Source organism: Phytophthora ramorum (assembly GCF_020800215.1).
Source record: "Phytophthora ramorum isolate Pr-102 chromosome Unknown Phyram_PR-102_s0019, whole genome shotgun sequence".
Lineage (NCBI taxonomy): Eukaryota > Oomycota > Peronosporomycetes > Peronosporales > Peronosporaceae > Phytophthora > Phytophthora ramorum.
The window spans coordinates 778,888-794,230 of record NW_027150665.1 but is presented as its reverse complement, the minus strand read 5'-3'; the positions used below and the strand labels follow the sequence as shown (position 1 = coordinate 794,230).

At 56.0% G+C, this 15,343-nt stretch overlaps 9 protein-coding genes across 9 annotated transcripts; 4 read left to right on the top strand and 5 right to left on the bottom strand.

Annotated features, from left to right (window-relative positions):
* Positions 1–199: 199 nt before the first annotated feature.
* Positions 200–1,391, top strand: KRP23_13963 (uncharacterized protein; the record flags this gene model as incomplete). The annotated part of the gene is made up of 3 exons (XM_067884741.1): positions 200–347; positions 427–488; positions 570–1,391. The coding sequence occupies 3 exons, from the start codon at positions 200–202 to the stop codon at positions 1,389–1,391; spliced, it is 1,032 nt and encodes a 343-aa protein (XP_067738122.1).
* Positions 1,392–1,478: 87 nt separating this feature from the next.
* Positions 1,479–2,592, bottom strand: KRP23_13962 (uncharacterized protein; the record flags this gene model as incomplete). The annotated part of the gene is made up of 3 exons (XM_067884740.1): positions 1,479–1,895; positions 1,970–2,090; positions 2,150–2,592. The coding sequence occupies 3 exons, from the start codon at positions 2,590–2,592 to the stop codon at positions 1,479–1,481; spliced, it is 981 nt and encodes a 326-aa protein (XP_067738121.1).
* A 264-nt stretch (positions 2,593–2,856) lies between these two features.
* KRP23_13961 (uncharacterized protein) lies at positions 2,857–3,896 on the bottom strand (the record flags this gene model as incomplete). Its single annotated transcript, XM_067884739.1, has 3 exons — positions 2,857–2,933; positions 3,003–3,032; positions 3,110–3,896. 3 exons carry the CDS (start codon positions 3,894–3,896, stop codon positions 2,857–2,859), a joined length of 894 nt encoding a protein of 297 aa, XP_067738120.1.
* Positions 3,897–4,928: 1,032 nt separating this feature from the next.
* Positions 4,929–6,035, top strand: KRP23_13960 (uncharacterized protein; the record flags this gene model as incomplete). The annotated part of the gene is made up of 1 exon (XM_067884738.1): positions 4,929–6,035. One exon carries the CDS (start codon positions 4,929–4,931, stop codon positions 6,033–6,035), a length of 1,107 nt encoding a protein of 368 aa, XP_067738119.1.
* A 211-nt stretch (positions 6,036–6,246) lies between these two features.
* KRP23_13959 (uncharacterized protein) lies at positions 6,247–7,566 on the bottom strand (the record flags this gene model as incomplete). Its single annotated transcript, XM_067884737.1, has 1 exon — positions 6,247–7,566. One exon carries the CDS (start codon positions 7,564–7,566, stop codon positions 6,247–6,249), a length of 1,320 nt encoding a protein of 439 aa, XP_067738118.1.
* A 335-nt stretch (positions 7,567–7,901) lies between these two features.
* On the top strand, positions 7,902–8,929 carry KRP23_13958 (uncharacterized protein; the record flags this gene model as incomplete). The annotated part of the gene is made up of 2 exons (XM_067884735.1): positions 7,902–8,126; positions 8,186–8,929. 2 exons carry the CDS (start codon positions 7,902–7,904, stop codon positions 8,927–8,929), a joined length of 969 nt encoding a protein of 322 aa, XP_067738117.1.
* A 59-nt stretch (positions 8,930–8,988) lies between these two features.
* On the bottom strand, positions 8,989–9,760 carry KRP23_13957 (uncharacterized protein; the record flags this gene model as incomplete). Its single annotated transcript, XM_067884734.1, has 3 exons — positions 8,989–9,354; positions 9,432–9,676; positions 9,748–9,760. The coding sequence occupies 3 exons, from the start codon at positions 9,758–9,760 to the stop codon at positions 8,989–8,991; spliced, it is 624 nt and encodes a 207-aa protein (XP_067738116.1).
* A 453-nt stretch (positions 9,761–10,213) lies between these two features.
* On the top strand, positions 10,214–12,265 carry KRP23_13956 (uncharacterized protein; the record flags this gene model as incomplete). The annotated part of the gene is made up of 1 exon (XM_067884733.1): positions 10,214–12,265. The coding sequence occupies one exon, from the start codon at positions 10,214–10,216 to the stop codon at positions 12,263–12,265; it is 2,052 nt and encodes a 683-aa protein (XP_067738115.1).
* Positions 12,266–12,324: 59 nt separating this feature from the next.
* KRP23_13955 (Flowering locus K homology domain) lies at positions 12,325–15,111 on the bottom strand (the record flags this gene model as incomplete). Its single annotated transcript, XM_067884732.1, has 1 exon — positions 12,325–15,111. One exon carries the CDS (start codon positions 15,109–15,111, stop codon positions 12,325–12,327), a length of 2,787 nt encoding a protein of 928 aa, XP_067738114.1.
* Between the last annotated feature and the right edge of the window lie 232 nt (positions 15,112–15,343).

Below are 15,343 nucleotides of genomic sequence, written 5' to 3'. Positions count from 1 at the left end.
TCTTCGACATGATAGGTAACCTCTAAATACCTTTATAAAAGGATTTACGTGTGATATCGTATACAACTTGATAATCTTTGTAAATTATATCTCTGCTATAACATGCTTTAGAAACCGATAATACTCAGTATCACATATTCTCACAGGTTTCACAGGGCAGTTGCCTGCCCAACGTCAGTCGCTCATTTCACTCCTCAAGATGCTCGCGAGCACGCTCCGTCGCTCGAGCGCCTCTGTACTCCGCCATGCACCGCGCAACAGCCTCCCGGGACGCCGCGTGCTCTGCTCTGCACCCAAGGAACGCACCGTGAGCACCGCCATCCCGCTCTCCGTTGGCGTTGCCACCGGTCAGGAAAAATCTTCTTACTTTGAAGTATTTGATCCCTCCTAGACTAATTTGCAATTGTTCTTTAACTATACATGCAGGCGGCGTGGCTGGCGTCGTGTCGGCGCTCACGGGTGTCGGTGGAGGTATCATCCTCATTCCGGTGAGTGTGCACAAAGTATATGCCACTCCAGACTGCAACTCAATCTGACAATGTCTCCATTGCTGTGCTCTTCAACTGTAGGCTATGGCTCGGTTCACGTCCCTACCACAGCAGGCCATCAACGGCACTTCATTGGGCGCGGTGGCGCTTGCAGCGTCTGTCGGGGCGTGGAATTATCTGCAGTCAGGAGCTTGCAACGTGCCGTTGGCGCTGGTCACCACCTTCCCTGCCATCATTGCCACCAAATACGGTGTGCGAACTGCGCACCGTCTCACGAGCAAGAAGTTGTCGCTCGTGGTGGGTTCTGCAATGCTCGTATGCTCGCCGCTCATTTTCCTCAAGAAGAGCCCGTACATGCCCAAATGGAGCGACAGTCAGGACCCGCTGGACTTGCAGTTCTTCGTGCCGCAGCTGAAAGATCTGGAGAAGGCGCGTACGTCCAAGAACGGCGATGGTGAGCACCCGTCGGTGGCGGCGACGTCGGCTGCTATTTCGGCGGAGTACATGGAACGTGTGAAGCAGGACTGGAAGGGCTTCGCCATAGTGAACACCAAGTACGTGTTCGCTGGTGCCGCAGCGGGATTCATCTCTGGTCTCTGTGGACTTGGAGGAGGTATTCTCATCACGTCGTACTTGACGGCTGCGAGCGACATGCCACAGGAAACGATCATTGGCACGTCGCTGCTCTCGGTAGTGCCTACTGCTGCCTCGTCAACGATATTCAACCTACGAGCCAAGTCGATTCACTTGCCAACTGCTGCGCGTATTGGTGGCTCGCTGGCTGTTGGCGTGTATCTCACGTCCAAGTACGTCACCCACGACGTGCCCGAGGACGTCCTGCGCGGCGTGCTGGGCACCACTCTGGGTGCCGCGGCCATCGTCATGATGCGCCGTGCCATTTAGACTCATCAATCGTACTAGTACGTGTAGCATGATCAAAGAAAAGGAGCACTGCATTTTCACACTTACACGACTGTTGGATCCCTCTAGTTACTTGTTTTTCTTCTTTTCGTAGACAGGCTCGAACGTGTTTGGGTCCACACCGAAGATGTCCACGTAGTCCACGGTCGGGATGCCCCAGCTCGTGGTCATCTGCACAAACACACGTCGCAGCACCATGTTCTTCTTGCCGTTGATGGTGGTTAGAGCCATCACGTTGCCGTGCTTGTCCAGACGGAGAATGCAATCACGGTCACGCAGTGATGCAATAGCTGCCATGTACTCCCCCGGCACATCCGAGGGTTTCGACGTCACACCATATGCTGTGTTACGCTCAATCATGTTGAGATCTTCACGCGGGCTGCCCTCTTTCTCGTACATGATCCAGAACACCTTGATGGGGTTCGCCGCATCCAGCGACTTGCCATCCGGCGACTTGCATCCTGCATACACCACGGTATTCGAGTTCTACCATCCACAAAGACACATCCCTCTTCGTCAGCACCTTCACAGCATCAAACTCAACAGAAAACACCACGCACATTGCTGCGTTGGATGATAAAGGCCACATTAGGCTCCTCCTTCGCCACCATCTTCAAGTTCTTGTCCATCGGCAGCACCTTTGACTCATCCGTTGGCTGCGCTGCACCTGCACTAGCGGTACTACAACACCACAATCAGTACTCTACATCACCCCACACAATCTCTCCACCACCTCTCACCTCGCAGCTGCAGCCTTCTTCTTCTTCTGCTGTTTCTTCTTGGCCTTGGGCGACAGCATCGCCTCCTTCTTGCCGTTCTCCTGCATTGCAGCAGCCTCTGGCTTCAATTCCACCGCAGCTGCAGGCTTGGGGAAACTCTCCTCCACCTTGCTCTTCTTGCCTTTTTTCTTCTTCTTGAGCGCGTCGCTCCTGCTGCGCTGGATGAGCCGCTGCTTCTCCTTGATGAGCGCGTCCACGCCCTTAAGCTCCTGTTCGATAGCCTTGCGTCGTGCCTCCAGTTCCTGCACCTCGTCCTCCAGCAGCGACGTCATGTCGTTCTGTTCGCGCCTGAGCGCCGCCTCCAGCGCCTTGATCTTACTCTCGCGCTCGTCCAGCTCTGTCTGTAACGCGCTCACCACGAACTGCGCTTGCTCCGTCGTCTCATTGCCCCACAACCAGCTCATGGCGAGTGCTTCTGTCTGTGGATACTTTGCACGTGTCTTGGCCTCGCCGTCGGTGCTTGTGACGTGGCGGCGGCCGATTGCTGCAGTTGAGAGTCAGTAGCCGGAACGACGGCACTCACTCGGGGTATACATGTGTACCACATGAGTTAGACAGTGTAGCCCTGGGTTTTCGTTAGCTGCATCCATGCTGGGGACTTGAGCGCGTAGACAACTTGCAGCAATTTCAATTTCAAGCATTTTGACTGTTGTTGAAGGTGCCCTACTCTATCGTCTCTGCTTGCGACTTTCGAACTTGCGGAATCGGGATACGGCACGATCGTCGCTGGCCTGATTCTTGCCCACTACAAACAGCAACAGGATGTTAGACGTCAAACTGATCAAACTGGGATTACCGCAGTGAACTAGCACACCTTTGTGGAACCCCCGCTCGCGTTGCTCGTCTACAATGTACACAGCATTCCAACACCCATCAGCCACCAACCCACCTCACCAAACAACTCCACGCTCATCCTCTTACCTTTGTTCAGACTCTTCATCTCCGCAACATAGTCCGTTCGGTGTCGATTGAAGTCGACACTGAAGTTTGCCGGCAGCACAGAGCTCGCAAGTCCTCCCACGGCATCCAGCTTTGCAGCGCTGGATTTACTCGCCTCTAACGCTCTCCTTGTTGCCTTCTCCGTCCTCTCTGCATACAGCGCCGGCAGCTCCACTTCTGCAATGCCTGCACTCCCCATGAGCATCCCTCCTTCCGTCCCTTCATCGTAACTCTGGTTACCCATCGGTACATCAGGTTTCAAGTGCTCCGGCAGCTCGAACAGCTTGTCCTCCGCACTCTTCATAGCCGCAGCTGCGTCCTCACTGACTGCGTTCTGCTGCGTCTCCGTCTTCCGCTTCTTCTGCAGCCTCTCCTCTATGAACTGGTTCATGAGCTCCTCGTGCTGGTCCTTGTCGGTCGTGGCGCTTTGGCCCGTGAACTGTCCGTCCAGCAGCGTCAGCAGCTTCTGATTGGCCGATCCCTCCTTCTTGGGGTCGTGCAGTCCGTACTGAGCGCTCTCCGCTGGTGCTTCCATCTTTTTGTGCTGCTTCTTGGCCGCCTCAGCCTTGTGACTGGCCAGCTCCCCCCGCAGCACCTGCTCCCGCAGTCGCTGGTCCTCGCGCAGCTCCTTGATCGAGCGCTGGATCTGCTCCACGTCTACATCCTCGCATTGCGCATCTTCAGAGGCGCCATTTGCATCGTCTAGAGGGCGTCGAGAGCGCTTGCAGCCTGCTCCGCGTTTGCTCTTCTTCTTGAAGCTCACCTCCATCCGTCACTGGCAAAACGGAGGAAATTGGAAGACGATGATTGGATGAAAAAAAAATGGAGGAAAGTTTATGGGTAGTTTTGGTGACGAATCGAGGAAAATGACTTGTCCACGCCGGCGCTTCCTGAAAGGAGGGCCGTTCCAAGTTGGAGCTCCCAACCGCGAATCGGCCACGACGGAGCGACCACTCTATTGTCGTGTGGGCGCAGCGCGATGTGACAATTAGTCATTCCCGAAGTATTTTTTTGAATTCACGATCCGAACGGAAGCGAATGCAGGCAAAAGTGTTGACCCCGTCTCCTCTGCGGTGGTGCCAGCTCCATGGTGATCAATTTGTCGTGCGCTTTGTCGCCACAGGATCGTTTTTCTCGGCGGGCCTTTGCCGTCTATGAATATTGGAGACCCCCACGCGTCTGTTTCGGATGAACGAGGGCCACACGACCTGGACGAGTGCTACGTCTCAGTGAAAATCCCCAGGTGGATTGTCGGCTGCTATTGGCGCTGGACAATGGACACGGACCCTTTTTTCAATCGATTCTCCCGCCTGCTGGCTTCGGCCTGCGGAATGGAGAGCAGCGCAAAGGGTTCTGCTGCGGCTGGCTGGCTGCGCGGAAGCGGTCACTTTGGGCGACTGCCCATTCGTCTGCAGCCCCACGAGCGCGGTCTCGCCAGTCAACTCGTGGTCGGCCGTTCCACCATAAAGTAGCCAGCAGCTCACGTCGCTTCGTTCGTGTCCTCTTTGCATGAGATATCCCACTGCTTGATTGTCCCTCATTGTACGGAGCAAAATGCGATCTCCACATCTAGTCTGAGAAGCATACCTACTTTCGCAGTTCTCTTTACATACATTAACCTTTAGTCAGTGAACCATTTCTCGCATGTGCACCATGTGGTGCGGGGCGCACTTTGTTGCGTACAGCGCATTCACAATACATTCAGTTCGTTACCAACATAAACCTGATCAAACGATCGATCCTAAGTGCGAGCAGCTCCATACCCCCTGTGCGCGCACTGCGCCACTAGCCAAAGCCTAGCATGGCGCCGAGACGAGAGCCGTCCACGCCATCCACCGCCGCTCCGCGCGCGGTACTCACGCCCAGCAGCGCGTGGCAGGAAGACCGCTACAGCTACGACGCGTACGACCCGGAGGTGCCGGCCATGATGGACTCGCAGGGCGAAGAGCTGCTGCCGCGCCCGAGTCTGCTGGCCTTCCGTCCGTCGCGCATGCTGCGCGTCTCGCAGCAGCAACACCAGAACGCCGTGTATAAGCAGCAGCTGCTGCGCGCCATTGGACGGGAAAGCGACGACAGCAGCATGCGCTCGCCCGCGCGCGCGTCTGACACGAGCGACGACGACTGGTACGAGGGCAGCGACGCCGGTAGCTCGGACGCCGGCAGCAGCTACTTCCCGTCGCCTGCAGCAGCGCGCACCCGCGACCGGCGGTCCGTGTCCACCGTGGAGGAGGAGGAGGAGAAGGAGAACTACGCGATCCACAGCAACCGACTGAACCGCGCCGAGTCGCTGCTGGCTGTCATGGCCATGCCCGCGTCGGGCCCCATCCCGCTGCTTGAGCGAATGGAGAGCGAGGAGGACGACAACGACATTGACAGGATCATTTGCGACCCGAGCAGGCTGCCGCGCACACTCATCGTGGACGAAGATGGCTTCACGATCTCGAGGGAGAGCGTCATGGTGCGCGCGGCCAGCGTGCCCCGCGGCGGCGTCATCAAGTCCGGGTTGCTGTTCAAGCAGGGCTTTGGACTCCGCTCCGGAGGCTGGAAGGTCCGCTTCGTCGTGCTCACGAGCACCAAGATGACATTCTACAAGGAGGAGCACGGCCGCAAGCGCGGCGAGATCGACCTCGCCAAGTGCAACGCCAAGAGCATCGAAATCATGCCACGCGACTCGGTCTTTGACGGCTCGCAGGCCACTATGTGGCGCTTTGCCATCCGCGGCAAGAGAGGTCGCGTATTGCTCAGCGCATACACGGAGGGTGAGATGAAGGACTGGCTGCGGTGTCTGCACGTGGCCTTGGCCGCGCAGGGCTCGGGCTTCGGCCGCTTCACGGACTTTGTGGTGCCCAGCGGCACGTTCCTCGCCGAGAGGAGTGGCGGCTTAATGCGCTCGTCGGGCGTGTCGTAGAGCAACGGGCTGAGTGAGTTAGACATCGAGTGAAAGGGGACGGGCTTCGGCTGAACCTGCAGGCGAGTCCGAAGGAATTCTCGACCGACCTGTTAAAACGCCGCTTGTAATTTATGTTGAGACCCGACGTTCACGTGGTGCTACTTACTGGCGGACGTTCTACTCTTGCAGTTTGATGGACTAACTGGTCGTTGGCAGCGTGTTCTTGTGTCTACATGATGTACTGTGCAGGCAGGTTGGCCAGGAAGGCAAGTGCCAGGAGCAGAAGCAACACGTCGGAGTGGTGCAGCATCAGCGTTCGGAACGTCATGCTGGGTAGCGATGACGAATGAGACTCTGCAAGGTTGCCCTCGGGCGCCGTTGGACGCTGCTGGAGACGTGAGTGGAGACCATTCTTGAGACTTTGGAAGGCAAGGCGCTTGCGGGTGATGTTAGCTTGGAGCTTGAGTGCCTCGAAGACGCGGAATTTCACAGCGAGGTTTGGTGCGCTCGAGCGCCTAAGGTGACTCTGGCGCTGGGACTGGGCGAACTCGTGCAATGCCCGCAGTACATGACGGCAGACAACGCGATCCCGGATCAACATGGTGTTGCCCACAAGTTCTACCTCGCCGTCATCGGAATTGTCTTCAACTTCGCTCATGAACTCGGCACGGTGAAGTACTTCCGAGAACTGGGAGCCCTGGTCGGCCCGCGTATCGTCATCGGAGCTGTCATCGCTTTCAGCGGAGGCATCAGAGGATCCCTGGACTGTCGACGCGTAGTCGAAGTTTTCTGCACCGCAGTGTTTGCACATTTTGTCTGTCAGCGACTCGGAAGGCTGCGCAAAGTTCAAGGACGACGACGTGTCTTCGGCGTAGTCGAACATCATCGGGTGATCGTCTTCAAGCTCGTGGATTTCGTTGGCACAGGCGAGCAAGAACTCCTTGCAGTGGTGCAGCGAGCCCTTCGTCGCGCTTATCGTGCACCCGCTGCTTCTTGACTGCTGCACAGCCTTCGTTTGCTTTCGTGGACTTGGTGGCGGGACTGGAGTCTTGTGTGCGTCCCAGTTCGAGTTGAACGCTGAGCCAGAATCGTAAATGAACGATGGCGGCATCGAGCTCGTACTAGAATCTTGGAGCTCACGTAGAGCTTGCACGCATGCACGCTGCACTCTTGGTTCGGCCAAAGGCAACGCAGCGGCAGCCTGGAGTACCTCGTGAGCTCCAGCAAGAGCGTTCACATCCTGGTCGAGCAAACGTAGCACTGCCTGCAGAACTGAGGCGCGCAACTTGGCCTTCAGTGGCCCGTGGAGTGAAGATGTCGAAACGCGATCAAGTTCATCATCCGATGCGACGGTAGCACCAACGGAGGGTGTCGTCGGCGCAAAAGCGCCAGCATTCAGGAGATGCTTCTTGATCGGCGACTTCGGGTAGGTCGATTGCTTGAGTGGTGACGCCGACAACAAGTGCGCATTGGTGCGAGGCTTTCGAGGCGATTGAAGCTGAGGCTGCCCCACACGCTGCATCTGCTGATGCGACGCCGGTCGGATCATGGCGGTGGTGGGTGATGGGAATGCTTCACTTGAGCGCTGCGACTTGGATTGTGGCAGACCGAGACGCCTGCGTGCTGTGTATCACCTCGGTCCAAGGTTCGGAAGAGCTAATGCATCGCGATCTGGTAATACACATGCAACATGCGACTTGGGGTAGCGCCCCAACGATCTGATCGACTGGTACGATAACGTGACGCTTTATATAGCGGTTCGAGCCGCGGCGTCGTCAACACTAAGCGAACTCAGTCTCGTGCAGCTCGGCACTCTGAGCATTACTGTCTTTCCATCCTAGTCGGTTGCTCGCTTAGCGGCGCTGGCAGCACAGAGCTTTCGTCATGGCTCCGGCCGGGCAAAAGATACACGACGCTAGTGATGTCGATGCAAATATCGACATCTTCGTGCGGCATCCTCCGATGGGGCTGTCGACGTTAGATTTGCTAGCTCGTACTTCGCCGGAGGGAGTCACCACGTGGGAAGACCAAAGTGTCCCCGTGAAAGTCCGTCGGGAGATGCATCAACTCGCCAAGATCGAGATGGCCGAGTCACTGCGGACTCAACAGGTAAGCTGGTTATTGTAGAATTGTTGGTGTCAGATCTCACTCGGTGATTGCAAACACAGGTTGACAGGCCACGCGTGCACGACATGAACACGCTTGGGCTGCCCAAGGATCCTCCACCACTAGGTGAACATGGCGGGAGGAAGAAGAACAATTTCGTTCACGGCACGCTAGTACAGCGCAAGTTGATCGCAGGGAAGCTCATTCGAACTGCCGACTTTGGGGAATGCATGCTAAGCTCCTCCGCTTCCGCCCCCGAGCTCTCTCGTGCAATAGCTCGGCAGGTCAAGGAATTGAAGGCAGGCCCGGAGTGTGAACAGGACGCACTTGATTTGGCTTTAAGCTCAGCCAGAATAACCACGCGCAAGGAACAACTGAAGACAACGCAAATACCACCCAGACGCGAGCTGGGTCACGCTGAACAAGAGCGAATGGCATTGCGACAGCAAGAAAACCAATTGCAGACGAAGCTGTTGCACGTCACCCAAAAGCTTTCTCGAAAATATATGAAGCAGCTTGCTCCTCGAAAGGGACCAGCTACGACCTCCAAGATTCACGAACTCGCTCAGAAATGGGAGAAACAGCAACATCCTGACGGCACAAGCGCTATGCCTGCGGGAGTGGACAACGAGCAGTACAACCTGTACGCAGCCGGCCGTTTTTCGACTCAAATGGAGCTAGATTACTACCCTCGCAAGATCGAGCCCCGCGAACCCGCAACAGATAAACACCGCCGTCATACGATGCACACCAAGTACGGTAATGCTCTAGCGAAAAACAAATGCAGTCTACGCGGCCCCTTCTAAACAAACTACATGTAGTTATCCAGGAATCAATGCTGTTCTTAACACGAGGTGCAGTTCATTCACTGGTAATAGGAACCTACACGCGCTGTTGCGAGTAGCTGCTTTACACGTTCATCTTCAGCAGAGTATTTTGCTACGGCGGGGGCGAATTCCATGCGCTCTTGGAACCGAGGCGACAGCATCCGAGCAATGTTCATGGCTTCGAGTGACGAGTCCTGCTGGTCCACTAAAGCCTCCAACTCGGCCTCAGCTGCACGACGTTGTTTCTCGCGTCGCTCACGCAGTCTCTGGGCTGCCTGTGCTGGTGCAGCCTCACCCGCAAGTTGGCAGCGAGTTTGACGCTCTTGCTGGAGAGCTAAGACGTGTCGCTGTGCTTGTATCTCCTTTTCTTTTGTCAACGCCACTCGTTGCTCGCACTGGCGACTCTGTCAGCACGAAGAGAAGTAGTTAGACGAAGTTTCATTGGGCATAGAGCTAGGGACAGCAATCTCCAGAGACGTACAAACTCGGCCATTTCTTCAGGTGTTCGTCGTTGGTGGTACGGGTACGAGCTGTCAGAGGTGTCAGCACTGCTTCTTCCTAGCTGGTCGTTAGCGACAGCAACTGGCGCTGAGCTCATGGCAGAAGCTGAAGAGCTGCGGCGCGAGCGATGGAAGGCCTCTGGGTAGCCTGTGCGAATCGCCAGCAGCTGCATCCGCTCGTGCATCAACTCGCCCCGTCGGCGCGTGGCTTCTCCATGCCTTTCACCTACCGGTTGCAACATCGCATCAGCTCCGTTAGATAAAGGAGGCCAGTACACCACGGAGAAGCTGACTCACTGAGGTGAGCCATTCGTCAAACTTCAACGTCGACAACGTCACACAGGACTCGCTCCACGACCCGACGACAAAACTTCAGTTCTCGCCGACTGAAGCAAATTGCAGTGCGTCAATCTGAATCACCGCAATGGAACGAGGTGGCGACGCTGAGTTGCAACTTGCAATGGCGCAAGGGAGAAAGAGAGCGCAACTCAGCGTTTAGACCATGCATCCACATCTCCAGATATAGCGACAGAGCCAGTAAACTGCATCGTAACCGTAACCGTACCCAGGGGTACAAGTTGTACCGTACAATGCGAAGAGCTCCGTTACAAACAGTTCTTCAGCAGCCAATATTGCATTGAAGACACCAGACACGAGCGCTCGGCAGAATTCACACGGTCCCACGTCCGTTAGCAAAGTCCGGCGTTGTGCGCGGCGTTTTGCACTCATTCTGCATCGACCATTCGACTAAGAAGTGTCGTCAATGGCCTGCACGAGCCCCAACCAGTGGGCGCAGACGTCGCCCACGGCCAGCAGCAGCAGTAGGGGCAGTCGATTGCACCTGACGAGCGGAGACCGACAGGACGAGGCCAGCGACATCGACGCGCTCGAAGAACATGCGACCGGTGACGACGCGCTGCTGGACCACGTGCGCCAGCTCATCATCGACTTGTTGGTGGACGACGCAGGACAGCGCAGCTCCAGCTTTCGACCGAGTGACGCAGTGACAGAAGGCGGCAGAGATGCTAAGCGTCATAGCAACAACCCGGAGACGGAGGAAGACGCGAGAGAGCGACTGCTCGAGGAGAAGCTGGCGCGCGTGCTGGTGGAGCTGGCGGGGGAACAGGACAACCTTCGCCTGGCTGCTAACGCTGGCAACGCGCTGCTGGAGGAGCTGGGCACTGCGCGAGAGGAGATTGACGCTCTTCACGACGAACTTGAAGCAGCACGACTTGATGGAGACCGCGCTGCGCAGGACACACGGCGGCTACGTGAACAGAATGCGGCTCTGGAGACGGAGTTGCAGCGCTATGATGCGCCGTACGGGTCTTGGGACTCTGCCGGACAACAAAATGCACTTAGTCACCATCAGCAGCAACAGCAGCGCCGGCCGTCACTTACCTCGCGATCCGGAAGCTTCAGCAGAACCGACTCGTGCGAACGCTGTGCTTCTCGAGAGGTTGAGGTGACTCAACTTGGTCAGCGTACAGACGAGCTCCGACGACGATGCTTGGAGTTGGAGTTGGCTCGCGAGAAAGACCAGCAGCGGGAGCGAGAACTTGGGGAGGAGATTGCACAGCTGCAGCAGCGCAGTCACGAGCAGCACCTTGAGACTGGCCGTGTACAACATGACCTTGATTTCGTAACGACGCAGCTTACGCAGCGTGCAGAGGAGGTCGAGAGTGTGCAAGCGGTGCGGGATACTCTGCGCCGCACTGCTCGGCGCCTGGAAGCCGAGAACGAGGAACTTCGCGAGCGTCTAGCGGCACGTGACGAGTTTGTTGGCAAACTCGAAAACAGCAAAGCGCGGGCGGCGACGCAGCTGCAGGTTGCGGAGAACCGTACGAAGAGTGCGCAGACCGAGACGAAGCGCGTCACAGAGGCGCTGCAGCAGTTGCAGAAACAATTGGAACACGCGCTGCTTCAGCAGCGACAGAGTGGACGAGGTGATAGCTCTGAACGGGGTGACGACGAGGCTGAGTTGAAGCCTCAGGCGAAGGAAGACATGGATCAGCTGCTGCAGGACGCCACGCGCGAGGTTGCAGCCCTGCGTCTGGAAAATAGGGTTCTACGTCGTCAAAACTCGGCCGACGCTAGTTCAGAAGGAAATCGTACACGTGGAAGAAGGCGCAAAACTATGTGTACGGGGAGTGCTGCGATGACTGCAGCGGATGTGTTGGCGCTTGGCAAGCGAGAAAAGAATATTGCAACTGCTAGCAGCGATAGCGACAGCGGAGGTGACACCACACAAGCTTCAACAGCGCTGGCTCAGCTGTCGCCACTGGCGATCGACAGCATTGAACAAACGGCTGGTGGATCGATTCCACCGTCAAACAGAGACGAAACGAAGCGGAGACAAATGTCGTTGGAGTTGAAGACAGCTATGAAGATCACTGATTCATACGAAGAGAAGTCGACAGCGTTATCTGTGCCCTCGGGGGAGCTTTGGTCGGTTAACGAGAACAATATTGGGGACGAGCAGCAAGGAGAAGTAGAATCGTCAATGATGGCCATGCCACCTTCGACAGCCAAGCGTCCCACCGCGATTTCACGCCTCAGCCACGTTACAGATGACTGCGTCATAAGTGGAGCCACCGATAGTAACAGCCCCGAAGTGCGTTCGTATGGAATGGAAGGGCAGTCAAAGCGCAGACCTACCGTCGGCGACGCAGATCAACGGGCCCGTGATTTGGCTATCGACGGACTGAGGAGAGATGCTGCCGAGTCGCCTCCAAAATCACCACTTTACTTTGGTCTTTCTTTCATCGCTTGCGCCACCGCGGCCACTGCAGCTGGCTTGCTAGTCCGGAGATAATTCATTTTGTTTGCACGATGCCTGTTCTGTCACTTTGACGCCTCTCATTTTCCAATGGATTATTGTCGACGGCGTTTATTGCCATTGCCACGACCACGACTGGCGGTACCACGAGGGACGTTATTTCCACTACGGTAGCTGGGGCGGGCGCTGTTGCTATCGTTCGTGCGACGTCGGTCACTAGGAATCATTCTCGCGCGCCCTTCACGAGGACTTGCCTTTGGCACCACCATTTGGACCTTTCGCCCGGGAAAAACAACAGCTTGGTGTGGGCCATCGCGACTGCTGACAGGTCGTCGCCGTACGACTTGTTTCCTGGTTGGTAGCGACTGCTCATACTCGACACCCCCGTCGTCTGCATAGGCGACCTCATTCTCATACTCCTCAACATCATTGGCATAGTAATCCCGACGTCTACTGAGAGGTTGTCGGCGCACGACTGCCTGCCTTTTAGGAACTCGAGGTCGAAGAACCTCGTAGTCCATCTGTTCGTCCTGATCAGGATCATATTCATCGACCGTATAATCGTCCTCAATATACGTGTACTCGCGTGGGCGAGGACCTCGGCGTGCTGGCTGGCGTGGGCGCTCATCATGATACTCAGCCTCATCAAAATTTTCGCCATACCTGTGGTATGCATCGCCGTCCTCATGATAATCTTCATAGTCAAAGTCCTGTCGAGGACGTCGAAGTGGTTCCCGCCGAGGAGGTTCTCGTCGTACAATTTGCCGCCTGACTGGAAATCTCGGAGCTTCTTCATACCCTTCGTCGTAGTAGTCCTCGTAATATGGCCCCTCCTTTTCCACGTACTCGTCATCTTCCTCCTCTTCGGCAACTTCAGCATAAACCTCCTCCTCTTGATCTCGCTGTGAACGCTTGCGCTTGCGAGGAGGAGCAACCCGCTTCGACGAAATGACATCCCCGGCAATAACCTGCAAAACTAGGCGTTGCGCACGAAATACACAACTCATATCGCCTGTAAAAACACAGACCCGGTTTTCATCGTCATGAGGGGATAGGAAAAACGTGTGGGCACCAGACTTGTCCGAGATCTCGCGGATAAGCTTGCCGCGCTTGTCCAGCATAAATCCACATATTCTAGACGGTAGAAGGACCTTAATAGTGACTTTGTCGCCCTTACGACCACAGGAGACAGCAGTCAATGTTCTCGGGCACTTCGGTGAGGCTAAGTAGTCCCGCAGCTTGGCGGAAACGACACGGCGAGCGTGTTCAGCCTGATTGGGAGTGCCTTGCATGTGCAGTATGCGGTTTACGCTACCCAGGGGCAGGTCTTCTGCCGAAGGAATTTGTAGGCGCGCACCTGTGCGCTCAGTGATGCTTTTAACTGTGGACCCCTGCGGGCCGATAAGGTATCCCGCAGCGTGATATGGAATGGCAAAGTACTGCCCGAGTCTGCCATTTGCCACGCTCACTGCCACCTCAGGACGACCGCCTGCCCGGCTCTTAATCTCCTCCACCGCTGCAGCAATCGAGTCCACAGACCCAATTAATACCACCCGACGCTCTGTAGTCCCGGGAACAACGTCTTTATCGAGATGGATTCCTGCCCTTGTGTCACGACGGATCGACGCTAGGATGCTACCCTGCTTCCCCATCATCTTGCCTATATTTTCGCGCTGAACCATCCAGTTAAACGGGCTAGTGATCTCCAGCTCATCTTTTCCCCTCGATGCCACAGCAACGCTCATGGCTTTCGTGATGGATGTGGCAGGCAGTGCAACAGGTTGAGCCTCGTCCGACAGATCCATGTAGTTTGGGTCACGTTTCTCGGCTCGGTACGCCCGGATGTATGCAATTACTAACCGCTGGGCCAGGCTGATACACTTAGCTTTTCCGTAAATGCGGAGCAAACGATCATCTCTGAAAGGCGAAGCCTCAGGTTCACGTATGGACAGTGTGCAGCCTGTTTGTTGGCTGATGCTCTGGATCGGCTGGCCACGGCGCTCCAAAAGCGCAGTTGTGGCATTAGACGGGATCAAAATGTGCAGCATGTGCTGAAAGTCTCCATGAAGTTCCGAGTCGTCGTATTCATCTGCTGTGAGGCGTGTCATCTTCTTTAAGACTTCCGATGTATTAGAAGGGGACGTGGGCTTCCGGGTCTGTTTCTGTTGTGCTCGACCAGGGGCATCACGTGATGTTGATAATTTTTCCTCAAGTGGTTCAGGGTGCGTATTATGTCTCGGCATTTCCAGTGGCCTGAGCTGCTGCAGTCTCGGAACACTCTCTGTGCGGCCGCCCGTCAAGTGAGCAATGCGTGGTTTCGGTGTGGAGCTTAGGATCGCAACCCACGAGTGCGTAGGTTGGTCAGCTGCAGTGGCTCCGACCTCAGACTGCAAAACCTCGTCCTTCTTGTCACTCTGACGAGCATTTTCACCAGCAGTTTGGATTTTTGTAGAGTTACTGGGCGAATTCAACGATCCAGTGGACCTCACAGCAGCGTATGAGCCAGGATTATCTCCTGTGGCCATGACAGCGTCGTGTGAGGCTCGATATCTCTGTCCTGAAACTGGGTAAGTCTGTTCTTCATGGTGGATCTGGGTGTGAGCGTCCGTTGGTGCAGGCGGCGACTCGTGGCTGTACCCGCACGTGCGTTGGGGCGTCTGATGCTCTTGAGTCTGCGGGGTTTTATGTGCGTTGCTGTTGACAGGCATTGGCTCGGATTTAATGGGCGGAGACGCGTCGTCGCTGTCAACTGCCGCGTCGCCGCGTTGCTCCGGCTGTAGTCCGCGGTTCACGCGCGCGCGGTCCAGCAGCGCCAGAAGTTTGGCCTTGCGGTCGACGTCGTCACCGTCCTCACCGGAGGCCGAAGTGGCTGACTGCTGCATGGAGGGAGGAAGAAGCGAAGATGCGGGAGATGAAGGCCACTGAAGTTGGAAGCCGAGTCTATAATTGAAATTGATGTGGCAAACATAACATACGTGTAAACACCAATCATGCACTTGGACGTGACCCTTTAAACAGCATGTATCCATTCGTCTACAGCTTCAAAGATGTCCTTAGGTGTCATGACACCTAAGGAAATCTCGTCTCTTGGTCCTATAGTGACAGTGCTGACAG